The sequence below is a fragment of the Corythoichthys intestinalis genome, chromosome 3, assembly GCF_030265065.1.
Source record: "Corythoichthys intestinalis isolate RoL2023-P3 chromosome 3, ASM3026506v1, whole genome shotgun sequence".
In the NCBI taxonomy this organism is placed as follows: Eukaryota; Metazoa; Chordata; class Actinopteri; order Syngnathiformes; family Syngnathidae; genus Corythoichthys; species Corythoichthys intestinalis.
This window is the reverse complement of record NC_080397.1, coordinates 3,079,446-3,095,872: the sequence shown is the minus strand read 5'-3', so window position 1 is coordinate 3,095,872 and position 16,427 is coordinate 3,079,446. Positions and strand designations below refer to the sequence as shown.

Below are 16,427 nucleotides of genomic sequence, written 5' to 3'. Positions count from 1 at the left end.
CTGAGGCTACAACAGTCTAACAATATACTGGCAAGCGGGGTGGCCAGTGGGGTGGCCAACAAATTTATAGGGGTGGCCGTGGCCACCCTTGGCCACCCACTCGTGGCGCCACTGGAGGTACTGTCGCTTGTCATGATCAGAGGTGGGTAGATAGCCAAAAATTTTACTCAAGTAAGAGTAAATAATATGAAATAATAAAATTACTCAAGTAAAAGTAGTCGTCCAAAATATGTACAAATAAAAGTACAAATACAGATTAAAAAAAAAAAAGCACTGATGAAAAGAATACTCAAGTAATGAGTAACATTGTAACTGCTTATATATATATTTTAAATAATGGTATTTTTTTTCTGAGCACAAAGTTATCCATATGAACTTTTGTTATAATACTGTACAATAACTCATTACATAACCACATTAAGCCAAAGAAATACTAAAAAGAAATGTAAAAAATCATTGAATTCCGACAAGAGAAAAAAAAAAATTACATAAATGAAGCATTATTCATCCAAAGAGCATTAGTGCCCTCTGGTGGAGACAATAGGTCCTAGTTTGAATAGTGAAGAGTTCCTTAATTACTATTTTGAAATTAAAAGGATCATATCTCCGGTTTTCCATGGTCAATCGTTGCCAAATAAAAACTGGAAGAGAGGTAAAAATTTTCGCTTTCGAGTCATGTTGAGCGCAGTCAGCGCTCTATATCAAACACTTCATTTTTTACGGTGCTATAAAGATGCCACGTGATTGAACAGGCTGGCGTGATCATAGAACGGCAAGCTTTTGTCTGATTGGTATAATGGAATCATGTGATTATTGTTGCGACATCTCATTGGTGAAATCGGTAGAGCTACTCTTGGCATCGCTGGCTACGAAAAAAATGAATGTATAGAATACAGAGGAAAAATGTAATGACTTTTGTGTAACCCAAAGTAGCGAAGTAAGAGTAGCGTTTTTTCTTCTCAAATCTACTCAAGTAAAAGTAAAAAAAAAATAGCTTTGTAAAAGTACTCTTAGAAGTACGGTACATTTTTCTCAAGAGGTTACCCAAGTAAATGTAACGCAGTACATGTAACGCGTTACTACCCACCTCTGGTCAGGATTATGAGTGTGGGAGATGTACTGATAATGATTGTTTTTCATGTGCTTATATCACCCAAATTTATACCTAATTCCATTTTGAGTGAAATTATTATAATATACAAATCACTTCACATACAAAAAAAATCAAAAGCGTGGTGGTTACTGGCCGGCCTGCTCTACCAATGAGGTGTCCCTTTTTTTTCAGGGAGTTGGCAACCCTAGATAATAAATATTTTACAATAAATTTGCATTTAACTCACTGTCATTGACGGTCCAATCCATTTGACCCTCCCAGTTGAGATGGATTACATGTCCATCGCTTTCAATTACTTAACCTACCTAACATGATCATTCACTGCCACTCCTTCCAGTTCAAATTTATTGGACAAACAAAATCTCAAAGGGTTTTTCACATCAAGTACCATTTTGTCTTTCCTTGTTTTTATTGTGTATTCCTGCTGGGCAGATGATGTCACAGATAAAAATGTGCATGAAAAAGTCTTTTGGCAAACAATTGGGATGTTTAATTTCCCAAGAGCATTCCTTTGAATTTTGTTAACATGAATGACAGCACCTGGAATTTACTGTCTTTTTTGTCATTTGTTTATAACACTATTATCTTTTGACGTTCAAGCTCTACACTGTGAGGACACTTTATTAAGTACACCTGCATTTACTCAATAGTATCATCAGTATTAGAGGTTTTTAATGCTGTATATTTTTAAATTACGACAGAACTACTTAAGTTTTTTTCCCCAATGCATTTCGTGAACAAGCATACCTACCTGATTACTTGCAGAAAAGGATCAAATGGAAAGTTTTGAAAACAATAAGAAGAGTATAACTGCCTTTCCACACTCACAAAATATTGAATTAAACATGTGATGCAATGTACTATAGACAAATTTTGTTTTTTTGCGTGAAATTTTGATAATTCTCCCACACAGTTGAAAAATCCCCTGCTCTCCGGAGCTCGGTGTGGCGCCTGTCCAGGGGTGCGGGGTGGGTGCCCGGGCAGCGGTTGGTTGCGTCCCCTTATACCATCCGTGAAGGCCGGTTGATGGGGGCACGGATGGCCCGGGAGACCACCCTGGATGGATAGTCTGCGGGACTATCACATGTCTAATGGGATTCGCGAATGACTAGGTGCAATTATACACACTCAAGTCGAAAACCTCGGTGTCAGGATTAGCGATGAGACAGCATAGAATAGGATGCTAACATACTCACACTCACAAGGGATTCACACCAATACTGGGTTCTAAACCACATGGCTGACTTGTGTACACTCCACCCCTCCAAATCACTTTTCAGACACGCCCCTCTCCCCTCCTGTCTCTTTGGTCATCAGGCCCCCCACATGGTGTCAACTGGAAATACAACTAGGTCACGATACCACCAACATATTCATAGTTAGGTGTCAACTGGAAATACAACTAGGTCACGATACCACCAACATATTCATAGTTAGTGTAGGCGTTCAATGTATTTCTTGTTGTTGTTTGTGCTTCTTTTGTCTCTCTCCCCTTCTTTTCTTCTGTTCCCCCGCAACCCCTTCCTGTTCGCTGCTTTCTCCTAATAAACGAGGTACGTTGAATGAGACATAAAAACTGTTCAGACTAATTGGACACTCAGATGTCCATTCTCTGTGTCAAGCAGCTGAATAAAACAGGTTAAGAAAAAAATAGAAAAAAAGAAAATTCCTAATTCCTAACATTTAACATTAGGCTGTCTTATTTGGCTACATGAGAGTGTCAAAATAGCATTGGTGCCTTCACAACCAGAAGAGTAACCATATTGTGAACGAATACCTGAAAATTTTTTTTTTTTAAGTCGTTAGCCTTGCAGGTGTACTTAATGAAGTGACCCTTGGGTGTTACTAACTCAATGAGTTTTCTTCTTTGTGTTGGATGTGAACTGATGTAAAATGTTGTTGCTACATGGGCGAGGGCAAGGGCGGTCGTGGGTAGAGGTCGCGTGCCACTTCGTCCGTGTGTTCCGAGTCGTCTGGGTAACGGGTCCTGAGCTCGTCGTTGGCCACATAGTATGTGTGGGCGAACTCAGAGAAGTAGCGGCCCACCTCGGGGTGCCCAATCTCCAGGGGGTCCGAATGGGGCTCCAGGTTTTCTGATATAACAAAAATATAGGTCATTACCTTTACAGTCTTCACAATACAATGACCGCATTTTTTTCAAAAATAATAATAAATATAGTTTTATACCATACTGCTAATATTAACCCTTAGATGCGTAAGTGGAGATGACGCGTTCATGTCTCTATAGTCTACACCGGGGTGTCCAAACTTTTTGCAAAGGGGGCCAGATTTGGTGTGGTAAAAATGTGGGGGGCCGACCTTGGCTGACGTCCTTTACGTAGAACAGTATATTAAAGCAAATTTTAGCAAGCCATTCTGTGTGTCACATTTGCTTTATTATTTTTTTTTAATTCATACCGGTAATTTCAACAATCTCACAACTAGCCTTTGTGGCGTTCTCTTTCGGTTCTCGGGCTCATGCGAAATACTGCTTCTGTGGAATTAAACTAGTTTCAAGTTGCTTTAATTTCTCGCCACATATTTTCCCTGTAAACTTGTCATACATGTCAGCGCGTCTTGTTTGGTAATATCGCCTCACATTAAACTCTTTAAAAACAGCGACTGTCTTTTTGCAAATGAGGCAGACACAGTTGTTGCGTATTTTAATGAAGAAATAGTCAAATTTCCACCTATACTTGAAGCGTCGGATGTCGCAGTCAACTTTCTTTTTTGTGTTGATTGTCACCATTTTAGAAAATTGGGATTTAAGGGTCACACGGGGTAATGTTGCTTCGAGTGCTGCTGCCTTTTAGTGGCTAAATGAGGAGCAGCATTTAGTGTGTAAACTACTTCATATGCTGCTGACCAATTTATTAAGTCTGTGTGCGGGCCAGACGTTATTGATTTTATGACAGAGGCTGGGGGCCGGATGAAATTTGACCAGGGGCCGCATTTGGCTCCCGGCCCGGACTTTGGACATGTCTGGTCTACACCAATAAATACACTGAATTTACTTCCACTTCTGGGAGATGATTGGATGAAACTTTACCCATCCAAATCAAATCATAAGGTTTGGCACACCCTCTTAACTATTTTTGGCTCTTTGAAAATGGCTTACCAAATGCAACTTCAAAAAAGGTAACTTAAGGGGCTCATTTCTCATAAAAACACATTAACATTAAAAATAACCAATAAAAGCATGAAATATCCCCGACCAAAAAATTGCACTTTGTTCCAGTGTTTGTGTAGAGTAAAAATCAGCACAGATTTAAATTTTTTTTTTTTTTTTGCTAAGCAGAAAAATGTGGTCTACGAAATTGTAGTTTTTGTATCACTACCCCACGCTTCCATAAGCGCGTAAAAAATGAGCCACATGCATTTTCTATGGATTCCAAACGGAACCTTGAATTCTTATTAACTTTGGGTATGACAAATAAATTAACTGTGGACCATACAGACTAGGTATTTCAGAAGTGTCCCACCTGAGGAAGATTATTTCACCCAACAAGAGCTGATACCTGTAAGTATTATCTTCATATTGTGTGTCTTTCATGACTTGTTAAGCATGATTTATCAAAAAATGATCCTACTTCATAACTAGCTAACACTAGCTTGCTAAGTTAGCATTACTGTATATGTAGTGTGTGTATGTATTTTTTAGCTACATTTTGATCTATTGACAACATTATTTTTATGTTTCCTTATCCAAGGTGTCATGGCTGCTAGATACACAACTGAAATGGTCCTATAGATGCTGTATGTTGGATAGGCAGTGACAGGGTTGGACTGGGAGTCTGAAATTTCTGAAGATGGGGACCCAGACTATGGGCCAAGGATCAATCTGACTCGCAGGATTCTACTTACAGTATGTTTCCTCTGAAGAAGAAAATGACCAAATCATGGCCTACAGAATGAGTTGGTTGGGCTCTTACTGGAGCGAGTTAGCTTCCATCCAGGGCAGAACACAGAGCCACAATATCCTCGCAAGTCGATCAGGGCCTGAACAAGGGCTTTAGCGCCACTTTCTCAACAAAAAGATGCAAGGAAGCTTTTCTTCACTGATGATAGAGGGGGTGAAGTCTATTGCTGTTAGGGGTGGCAACCTTTTGGTACCTCCCGAAACGATTTGCAATACAAAGCTCATGATAATGATTTCACGATATGGCGATACAACGATTATCGATACATGGGTCAGGAAATCCTTCTAGGATATTCTACAAAATGACTAATAAACAGAAAAACAAGCTCTTTTCATCCTTCAGCAGTGAGTTTATCACTAGTCGACGTCCACTCCGTTTAAAGTGGGAGGGTGGCAGTGTTCATTCGCTGCCATCCCTCCCACTTTAAACGGAGTGGATGTCTATAGCAGTCAATGGCAACCAGTGAGTTTAGTTTGGGGGCAATTCAGGTTTATTTGCTGTTGTTTTTCAATCACTTCCTGTTGATTTTGGGGCATTTCCGGGTCACTTTCTGTTGATTTTGTGTTACAGAACAGCAAGTGACCCAGGAATCTTAAATGAATGGGTAGTGACTCAAACTCAACAGGAAGTGACATATAAAAGCCCTAAAAATGAAGAAAACGTGACCTGTAATTGTCCCAAAAGTCAGACAGACTGGCTGCGAATGCTCTTGTTCCTAATCGGATGGTGCGTCTAGCACCGTCAACGGCAGCCATTGAGTTAAAAGAGACACTATTAAAGTGAAAAGTTTTAATAGTAACTTGTTTGCTTTTTGTTTTCTTTTTTCTTTTAAACAGTGACACCTTTTTAAAACGACATATCGATTCTTGGCAGAAGCATATCGATAACCTTTTGGTTAACAAAATACCACGATATATCACCATTTTGATATTTTGTCACACCACTAATTGCTGTCTTGTACTTTTCTTTTTTAAAAAAAAAATGTTACACAGTCAAAAATAAAGATATTTCAAACTTTCTTGTGTGGCCCTAAATATAATACTAAATATTATACAAGTGATTATTCTTAACCAAAATGGCATAAAAACACATTGATTCTAGTATGGGTCATTCTTGACCCACTTATGGAAGACTGTAGGGTCCAGTCACTTGTGGATCTAAGGGTTGAAGAAATAATAATAACAAAGATAATTGTATACTATTCTGCCAATATTAAATATAATTAACCGTTAAATTGCTGCTCTTTTTACCGTCCCGTTTACCTTGTGCGGCGTATCGACAAGTGCCATCCTGCACCAAGACATTGTAGAAAGGCTGCTCGGCGCCATCGGGCAGCTGGTGGACCCTCATGGTGGTGATCCACTCCTGGCTCATGGTGCACTTGGGATCCCAGCCATATATGACGCAGTTGTAACCCGACCTAAGACGGAAGACAAAATGGAAAATAGGGTGCGGGTAATCTTCGGCGCCGCTTCCGAATACACGCACCTCTTGTGTTTCATGACAAGGCCCACAGAGTACCGGACTTCCAGGTGGTCGGCCGTCCCGCGCCGCTTCACCTCGGGGGTGGTAGGCTGCTTCTTGTGCTGTATGTGCTCCAGCGTGTGCTGAACCAGGTAGACCACTGATCCGTGTTGAGACGGGTCCAATGCCTGGATGTGCTGCAGTATGTCCAGAACCTGCCCGAAGGAACACACTTTGTACTGGAGATGAGTGCGAGATGGTGTGTAGGTATGTACGTGTGCGCACGCACGTACCTTCTCTGGCCAGATGCCAAGGTGGAAGTATAGTCTGGCTTGCAGCAGAAGGTAAGAAACGTTGTCCGGGTTGATGGTGAGGAAAAGGTCCAGCGTGTTTCTAAGGAGCTGGTAGGACTTCTCTTTGCCTTCCCTAAAAAAACAACATAAAAAGGAAACTCTTCTGAGGTTTTTGTCTTTGCCAGCTGGTTTTGAAATATTGACGCTACGGGGTAAAGTGAACAGTTACCCTCTTTTCCCGATGTTGAGCAGGTTTCCCACCATCCGGAGCAACATCTCGGTGGTGCCGATGCCACCGTAAAAGTCAGCGCTGGCCTGGTGCCCGATGAGGTACTCGCACTCTTTGGCCGTCATCTGCTTGCCTTTACCAAATGCGTCAATGTACACGTAGTCGTAGATGTCATCGCTCCTGCGTGTGTGTGTGTGTGTGTGTGTGTGTGGGGGGGGGGGGGGTGAACCAAATGCAAGCGAAACCTTTAGATCGAAAACAACCTTTAAGTACCCTCGTTCTTTTTGGCACCAGCGCAGCAAGAAGTGGCTGGGGAAGTTGACCGGCTCCAACTTGACACCCAACCTTTGAGCAAGCGTCATGTAGACAACCGAGAGGCTTATGGGGATGCCCTTGCGACGAAGCAGTACCTGTGAGACAAAATGTGCGTACATATGGGCAAATCTGACAGATATAATTTTATAAGTGTAACAAATGGGATGTAAAAATGTTAACAGGTTGAGCTATATATATACAGGTAGTCACCGAGTTACAATGCACCCGAATTTCGTGATTTCGACTTTACGACGCAAGGGTCTCGTCTGCCATTTTGTCTCTAGTCGTTTTTGTTATTTTTAAGTTGCACAACAGTGTAGTGTGTGTTTGAGTTCTGTATTTTTCTCAGTTTAACAGCTGTCAGGTTTCCCTGCAAGTATTTGTTTCGCCACTAAGAAGAGCTGTTGTCTCACTAAAGGTTAATTGAAAATTTACATGATGCGCAATTTATTTTTTTTGCATGCATTGTTGGTTTTCCTGTTGTTATTGCACAATTCTTGGACGTATATTGTCAATAATAATTTGTTTCCAGGATAAATTAAAATTGTAAATTTATAAGTTTAATTACAATGACCGCCCACCCAGTCAGGTTCTGTTTTCTACTTAGGAAGGCTCAGCTTCAGCAGGCGACTGTGTAGCATAAGCAGCTCGACCTCGTCTAAGTTGCTTAGATCAAGCCCTAAATAAGCTTCATAAGTCACATCGACTTACCTGTTTGCTTCTTCACAGGCCAAAGTGTTCTACATTGTGATTTAAAAGTAAAACTTCAGCGAGCATTAGTGAAACAAGAACTCTTATTTCACCATCCATTAGTATTAATGGTAAGTACAGTATCTTATTTTTTATTTTGTTTGACTAACATGACATATATGTTTTTGAATAGTTATTTTGAGATTTACGGGGTATTTAGTAGTGATGTGCTCCTTGGGTCGAATCCCTGAAGTGTGTGCCGAGTAATGTAGATGAGTGGTTCATGAACCGCGAGCCGATGCGCGTGTTGACTACTTACGTGGTGACGTTTGTTGCCCCGTGAAGCGGGTGTACCACGTGACTGATTCGGGAAATGATTCGCGAGCAGGTGTACCAGATGGCTGATTCAGGAAAGCATTTGCGAGCGGGTGTACCACGTGACTGATTCGGGAAATGATTCGCGAGCAGGTGTACCAGGTGGCTGATTCAGTAAAGCATTTGCGAGCGGGTGTACCACGTGACTGATTCGGGAAATGATTCGCGAGCAGGTGTACCAGGTGGCTGATTCAGTCAAGCATTTGCGAGCGGGTGTACCACGTGACTGATTCAGGATCTGATTCGCTTGGCTTGATTGGAGTTCGAAATAAAAGCGGCCAAGAAACGCTATGGATTCCCCTTCACTTTTCGTGTTTTCGGGTCCCTTATTGCGCTATTTGGCATTCGATTCAACGAGCTTCATTTTTGCGATGGAACCAGCAGGAAAAAGGAGATTTTCCCCTGTTTGGGAGCACTTTGAGCTTATCTCACCTCAGAAGGTAATGCACTGCAATTAATTACTATTTAACAGATTCCAATAATGAAAGAAAGTGTGATGACACATAAAATTCACATTTTTCCTTTCCGAATACTTAGGTGAAGTGTCTGGTGTGTTCCAAGGTGCTTAGTTATAATAATAACACCTCAACAATGCTAAGGCACTATAGGGTCTTGCATGGGAACGAGGAGACCAACCAGGTTGAACCCGGCTCAGGTGGGTCATTTATATTCATAGTCCCACACTACACTGTGTGCATTTTTGTTTGTTTGTTTGTTTTATAACTCTGACATGTAATTTAATATAGCTGAGAAGGTTGACTTGGCTGAGCTGTTGGTTGATATGGTAATTGAGGATTCTCAGCCGTTTTCCTTGGTGGACGGCAGTGGATTCAAAAAGCTTATGAAAGCTTTAGCTCCTTCCTACGTTCTACCTACACGGCAGGTATGTATGTTACGACATGAAGCACTATATTATAGGATTAACCATTTCAATACTTTTCAATTCCATAAATCGTACTTTTTTTTAGACTTTGAAAGCCATGGTGGAAAAAAGGTACAAGGAAACCAAAGATAAAACAAAAGCCATTGTGGCTAAAGCATCTGCATGTAGTTTGACATCAGATATGTGGACGTCCATCAATACTGATGCCTATCTAGCTGTGACATGTCATTTCATTGATGAAACCACATCCCTCCAATCAGTTGTACTGGGGGTGCAACATTTCCCTGAGGCACACACTGCAGCAAACATGGCTTTTATGAAAACCTCGCTAATGTCAGAGTGGGGTATAAGTGAAAAAGTGACATGTCTAGTGACTGATGGAGCAGCAAATATGGGAGCTTGTGCCAGAGAGCTTCATATGCGTCACACTGTTTGTGTGGCACATACGCTAAATCTTTTGGTGAAAAAAGCTCTTGACCAATGTCCTGAATTGTTCCACATCCGGGCAAACTGTCGAAAGATAGTTGGTTATTTTAAGAGCAGCACTACAGCAAAGGTAAGCTCCTTACTTGTCATATGTAACATATTTTATTTTTTGCTATTTATTAATTTGACACTTGATTTTAATGTAGGAGAGACTAACTCAGATGCAAGTTCAAATGGGCCTTCCGGTGCTTAAACTTCTTCAGGAGGTTGAAACAAGGTGGAACAGCACTTATCTCATGCTTCAGCGTATCTACACTTTGAGAGAGCCTGTCGGAGCAGCTTTGGCTGGTCTACGCACTGATCTGACACCATTGTCTGCTGAACAGTACAGAATTATTGCTGACTGTTTGACAGTATTGGAGCCATTTAACTATGCCACAACTGAGCTGTCTGAGGAGAAGAAAGATTCGGGGTCAAAGGTAATTCCGCTGTTGTCCATGTTGCATCACTCCCTGGAGGAAGAAGAGATTCGACAGCTTCAAACTCCAGAGAGCACATCCATGGTTGAGTTTCTGCAAAGACAACTAAGAGAGAAGCTGAACCAACTCCAGTCTATGAGCATTATGTTTCTGGCTACTCTGCTTGACCCAAGGTTTAAAAAAGTAGGCTTCTTCAGTCCCAGTAAAGCAGCAGAGGCAGAAAAAAGGCTCACGATGGAATGCGCAGCTATCATGAGCCGCACAGCCTCATCTACTTCATCATCATTATCATCACCGTCGTCGTCATCATCAGAACCTTCCCAGTCTGTTGGAGGTATTTAATATTTCCTAATTGTTCTAATATTAAATAATTACTAATATCTGTTTCTTTCCTAGGAAGCAAACTGTGGCATCATTTTGATGCCTCAGTCCATCAAGCAAGAACCACAAATGTCACGGCAAATGCAACAGTTGAGGTGCAAAAGTATCTGGGAGCACCAAACATCCCCAGAGTTGAAAGTCCCCTTCAGTACTGGGAATCACAGAAATATACACTTCCAACTTTATACAAACTTGCTGTATCCTATCTATGCACCCCTGCTTCATCAGTGCCATGTGAAAGAGTTTTTTCAAAAGCAGGTGAAATTCTCTGCAAAAAAAGAAACCGCCTGAGTCCAAAAACTTTGGAAAAAATATTGTTTCTAAATAAAAATGAGTAAGCACATTTTGCCTCATTTCATTTTCACTTGTTTCTTTTGCACATAGACAAAGTAACACACAATAATTCATGTTAAACTTAAAATATGTATTTTCTTTGTAATCAGAGCATGATTCATGCACCAAGCATGTTATACATTTTTCTGTCCACATGATGGCGTAGTCGAGGTAATCAATCCTTTTGAAGCCCCTAGGTGTGTGTGACGCATTTCCCTGCAGGGCTTCACTGCTTCATGGGGCTTCATTTTCAATTACAGGTAGTCCCTGAGTTACGAACGTCGGCGACGTAACCCAAATTTCCGCATAAATCGGAAACCCTATAAGTGTCCCTAGGACTACGAACGTCGGCGACGTAACCCAAATTTCCGCATAAATCGGAAACCCTATAAGTGTCCCTAAATACTAGGTAACTCTATAAGTGTCCCTAAATACTAGGGACACTTATAGGGTTTCCGATTTATGTGGAAATTTGGGTTACGTCGCCGACGTTCGTAACTCAGGGACTACCTGTAATTGTAACTAATTCTGGTGGCTATATATTTTTATATTGTCTCACTATGTATGGGTGCAGCGCCTGTATTCAAATATGCGTTGCATAAATAGTTATATCACTACATATAGTGATGCAATACGTCACATTGTGTATTATAATTAAGCAAGCGGAAGGCAGAAATGAGGGGTTTTGAATACTCAATATGCAATTGCCTGTTTCATGTTTAAGACAAACAAATGTTCCTGAAATGCAGTCTCCTCTCAATAATTAGTTATTATTAGTTATAATTACCTAATGTTTCTGCGATTGGTCACCATTTTGTGTTTCTACAATGTAGCCTGGAGTTGCAATATTAAAAATTAAATTCATTAATCTGAATTTTCATCATATTACTTGTATACTCAATCCTTTACATATGCAGTATGCTTCTCCATACTTTTTTGCACTATAATGCACATATTTATGACCACAGGACGACCAATATACTGTATTGGTCAGGTGCTATATGGAATTTTTTTAAGATTGGAAAATATCAGCCATTAGAATAGGAAAACTGTCATGCTCACTTTTTGGGTGCTGATCTTTCTTCAAAGGTCGACCAGTATATTGGCCGGCCAATAAATACTTTTTTCAAGATTGGCGGAGATCAGCTGATATATAACCAATAAACTGTTATGTTCACTGTTTGGGTGATGATCTTTGTTAATTGTGATTTTGCACCACCTAGTGGCCAGTTTAACCTCTACTATGGACATTTATACAATGACTGTTTCAGTTCCTTTCTATAATCAACCTGCTTTTAAAAAAGCATATCGGCCTCATATATCAACAAACAAAAACGGATTCAGACATCAGCAACTTGCTGAATCTTTTTTTTTTTTTTTTAAGTATCAGAAGCAGTTTTTGAAAATTCCATATTGGTCGACCACTATTCAAGACCCGTGAATATATATATATTTATACTGTTTTTCATTTTTTTGGGCTGTACTTCTATATTGCTTTTCGTAATTTTTAGTGCCATGGGAGCCGCCAAACTGAATTTCACTGTAAATGAGTATGTTTACAAAGACAATAAAAGATTCTATTTTATTCGGTTGTTGTCAAGCTTGACTTTTTTTTTTTTTTTTTAATTCTCACTACATTTGTTATTTCAGAACAGAACAGTTTATAACTACATTATGTTCCTAAGTGGGAATCCACGTTATGCTCATTAAATGCTAACACCTACCAAAAATATTGTTTCAGATTGAAGATGATCTTGCATTACATGTGAATGTTCTCTTTTTAAATGTCCACTATGTCAGCAATTTTTAACACTTTGCTGTTTTGCATGTACAATGACTACCAGCAATTCATTTTTATGAGAAAAAAACCCTCAACTATTTGGGGGGGGGATTGGGCTGTTGACAAAATTGAGTCAACATACCTTATTTCCAACGTCTGCAATATTACCTGGTGTATGTAGGAGTTGAAGGGGTTGTAGTAATCCAGCTGGTCACCCTTGTACTGCAACTGCTCATACAAGACAGCGTTGAGGGCGCAGAAGACCTGCCGCTGGAGCTCAAAATCGTCCAGCCGGATACGCTCGCCACCTGCGGTGTGATGAAATGGACGTTAAGATGGTAAGATGAATGCTGTGACAGATTTTCCCTAAGTCACCTGGAGCCACGCGGAGGCTGGGGTGGGATGGATTTTTCACCCGTAAGGTCTTCTTGACTTTCTCTACAATGTCATCCAGCTGCGCTGATATTCCGTCCAGCGTGACTTCTGCCAGCGGATTACAGTACTGGTCCACCAGGACTGCACCTGGAGACACATACATAACGAAAACGTACATACGGTACCTTTTCTTGGCTTACGATATGTTTACCATATTGAATGTTTGAACACAATCACTGACTTCCTGTCTTTTTAGGTATTTTTCTTGAACCTTGGTCTAAAGCAGTGTTGTTTTTGGCAGCCCTTTTCATTTTCGTCTTTCCTTTTGGATGAAAATACTTATTAGTCTTAGTCATATTTTAGTCATTTCAAAATGTGTTCGTTAGTTTTAGCCAACAAAAACTCAGACAAATTTCATCTTGTTTTAGTCGACAATTACCCAAAATGTTTTCGTCTGTAAACTTCAAAAGTTTCAGTCCATGAATAAATAAATTAACATAAAAGGTTTCCACCAATTTCAAATGATCCTTGACAGACTAGCACAAAATTGGAGTCTACAAGGACATCACCTTCCTCGTGATGATAATAAACACTCAGCAGCAAAACAGTGCATTATTTTCAGTTAATTAAACTCACCTGGATGCCACAAACTGTATGTAAAAAAATTTCCAAGCGTTTAAGACAGGGGTGGGCAATTATTTTTCCCCTGGGGCCAAATGAGAAGCAGAAAATATTGTGGAGGGCCGGACCAAAAGTTTGAAATCTACTCGTTATTAATTTTATTTCTACATTGAATTAAGTAAATTGTATTGTTTACAGAAGCTGGTAAGAGTATGTGTTATTGTTAGATAATGAGAGAGTGAGGTTGTTTTACAAAAAAAACTGAATTTATTCAGTGAAAACAGAGGTAAGTTTGCTACATTTTTGACTTTTTCAGTCCCATTACCACAATTCTTTATTTTTAACTTAACTTTCTATAAAGATACCACAATAATGTAACGTAACTCAACATTTTTATCAAACTGCCAAACAGTGCAGAACAAACATGTTTCAGTATTTTTTTCTTCAGTGAGAGAAATCTAGCCTCTGTTGAGTTTTAACAAGAGCATCAAGGTCAGGTTGAATGTTTGAGGTGGAGATGTGACGCACATCTGACAGATGGTCATCAGTCAGAGAGGACCTGTACCTGGATTTGGTAAACTTCATTACTGAGAATGTTTGCTCACATGTATAGGTAGAACCAAAAAGAACCAACATCTTCTGAGCATGTTTCCTCATGTTTGGAAAATTCTCCTTCCTGAGAGATGAGTAGAACTCCAGCAGTGAGGCTGACTTAAAGTGCTCTGCCAGTACTGTATCTGACTGCAAGTCTATGAGCTCCAGCTGGACATCAGTGGGTGCATTATCCACACTGCATGCAAAGGGAGAGGAAATCAGGTGCATTTCATCCTCAATGTTTTTAAAATCTTCAAATCGTCTTGAAAACTCACTGTACAGGTCTTCTAACATCGATGAGTACCGACAGAGGTGACTGGCTGATGGTTTGACTTCTTTCAGGGTTTGCGTGTGAGTGAGAATTTTGTTCTCTAGTTGATTTGAGAGAAACTGCAACTTTCTCATGAAAGCCTTGACCAGGTTATGCATTTCATGGACAAAAAGGCCCTTGCCTTGCTGTTTAGTGTTCAGTTCGTTCATCAGTGCAGTCACATCAACAGCAAATGCTAAATCTGCAATCCAGTCAACATCTAAGAGCTCAGGGATGTTTTTGCCTTTAGTGTCACAAAACTCTTGAATCTCAGCTTTTAGGTCCCAAAACCTTTTTAAGACTTTGCCCAGGCTGAGCCATCTGACAGCTGTATGGTAACTGATGTCACCATGTTCGTCATCATGTTCTTCTTAAAAGTGCAACAAACTGCCTGTGATTTAATGCTCGTGCCCTGATAAAGTTAACTGTCTTAGTTACAACATCAACAACATTGTTAAGTTTCAACACTGACTTACACAACACATGCTGATGAATAATACAATGAATAAACACCAATTTATGCTCTGCGCCAAGTTCAGTCACTTTATCTTGCATCCGTTTCAAAAGTCCTACCCTAACCCTAACCCTTTTCCCGGTCAGATTGGGACAACCATCAGTAGTGACTCCTACCAGTTTGTCCCATTTCAGTTCAAGCTTGTCCATGCATGCGTTTACCTCCTTGAACAAATCACTCCCCGTGGTTGTTCCTTTCACTGATCTCACTGCTGCCAGCTCCTCCGTAATCATGAAATCCTGTGTTATTTCTCGGAGAAACACGAGTAACTGCGGCGTGTCGCGGACGTCACATCTCTCGTCCAAAGCCAAGGAGAAAAAGTCAAAACTTGCTACTCCACTTTTTAGCTGAAGTCAGAGATTCTCCGCGATGTCCTCCACCCTTCTGGTCACCGTTCGCCTGGACAGCGGGACTTTCTCAAATGCTTCTTTTTTCTCCGGACATATTAAATGGTGTTGTTACACTTATATAGCGCTTTTCCACCTTTCAAGGCGCTCAAAGCGCTTTACACTATCTCACCATCCACCTACTGGTGACGCAGCACCAGGAGCAACGTGGGGTTCCGTGTCTTGCTCAAGGACACTTAGACGTGTTCATCAGGGCGGAGAATCTAACCCACAACCTCTGGGTTGGGGGACAATTACTCTACCACTGAGCCACGCCACCCCACACATTACACACATATTAGCGCTGCAGAGTCCACCAAGCACTCTTTCACAAACTCTCCCTCCGAAAACGGCTTACAGTTTTTAGCGATTTTATGAGATATTACAAAGCTGGTCTTGGTTGCTGCATCCCGGGCTGCATATAGCTTGGTAAAATAGCCTTGTTGTTTTTCTAGCTTCGCTAGCAAATCTTCAGATAACCGCGCTCTTCCAGCATCAGTCAGATGTCCGTATTTTTCTGCATGCTTCGTCTCGTAATGCCGACTCACGTTGTATTCCTTAAACACGGCGACCTGCTCACCACAAAGTAAACACACGGGTTTACCACCGACGTCTGTAAATAAATATTTAGTTGTCCATATTTTTTTGAAACCACGACCTTCAGCGTCCACCTTTCTTTTTTTGGCGTGTGCAGACATTTTAGGGTTACCATTGAGTTGCTGCTAGTCACATGCACTCAGACTTGTTTCAGTACCTGGACGTAAATGACGTACGCTACCGTAAACAGGTTTCAAAGTAAAAGCCCTGCTGTTTTAGTCGACGCATTACACACACTTTTGAAAGTAGGTTTTATTTTCATAAGTCCAAGCAACCTTTCGCGGGCCAGTCAGAGTGGGTCCGCGGGCCGTATTTGGCCCGCGGGCCATAAAATGCCCGGGTCTGGTT

At 40.8% G+C, this 16,427-nt stretch overlaps 2 protein-coding genes across 3 annotated transcripts in view; one reads left to right on the top strand and one right to left on the bottom strand.

Moving 5' to 3' along the window:
- Nucleotides 1–469: 469 nt before the first annotated feature.
- The window catches only part of fbxo21 (F-box protein 21), a 34,084-nt gene continuing 18,126 nt past the window's right edge, over nucleotides 470–16,427 (bottom strand). Inside the window, exons 5-12 of one of the 2 annotated variants that reach the window (XM_057832381.1) lie at nucleotides 13,058–13,204; nucleotides 12,851–12,990; nucleotides 7,294–7,430; nucleotides 7,021–7,200; nucleotides 6,792–6,924; nucleotides 6,523–6,713; nucleotides 6,297–6,454; nucleotides 1,015–3,207 (exon numbers count right to left, since the gene is read on the bottom strand). In XM_057832381.1, coding sequence (XP_057688364.1) covers nucleotides 3,017–3,207; nucleotides 6,297–6,454; nucleotides 6,523–6,713; nucleotides 6,792–6,924; nucleotides 7,021–7,200; nucleotides 7,294–7,430; nucleotides 12,851–12,990; nucleotides 13,058–13,204 — 1,277 coding nt within the window. In that variant the 3' untranslated portion in view covers nucleotides 1,015–3,016. Of the gene's footprint in view, nucleotides 3,208–6,296; nucleotides 6,455–6,522; nucleotides 6,925–7,020; nucleotides 7,201–7,293; nucleotides 7,431–12,850; nucleotides 12,991–13,057; nucleotides 13,205–16,427 lie in introns of both variants that reach the window. The other variant, XM_057832380.1, reaches the window with a different exon arrangement.
- On the top strand, nucleotides 10,187–11,035 carry LOC130913624 (zinc finger BED domain-containing protein 4-like). The gene is made up of 2 exons (XM_057832382.1): nucleotides 10,187–10,522; nucleotides 10,585–11,035. Exons 1-2 carry the CDS (start codon nucleotides 10,207–10,209, stop codon nucleotides 10,905–10,907), a joined length of 639 nt encoding a protein of 212 aa, XP_057688365.1. The 5' UTR covers nucleotides 10,187–10,206; the 3' UTR covers nucleotides 10,908–11,035.

Bases quoted from the DNA above. Each gene is read 5' to 3' on its own strand.
- LOC130913624 (XM_057832382.1), top strand. From the start codon at position 10,207: ATGTTGCATCACTCCCTGGAGGAAGAAGAGATTCGACAGCTTCAAACT. The intron at 10,523-10,584 runs GTATTTAATATT...TTTCTTTCCTAG, and splicing joins ACCTTCCCAGTCTGTTGGAG to GAAGCAAACTGTGGCATCAT.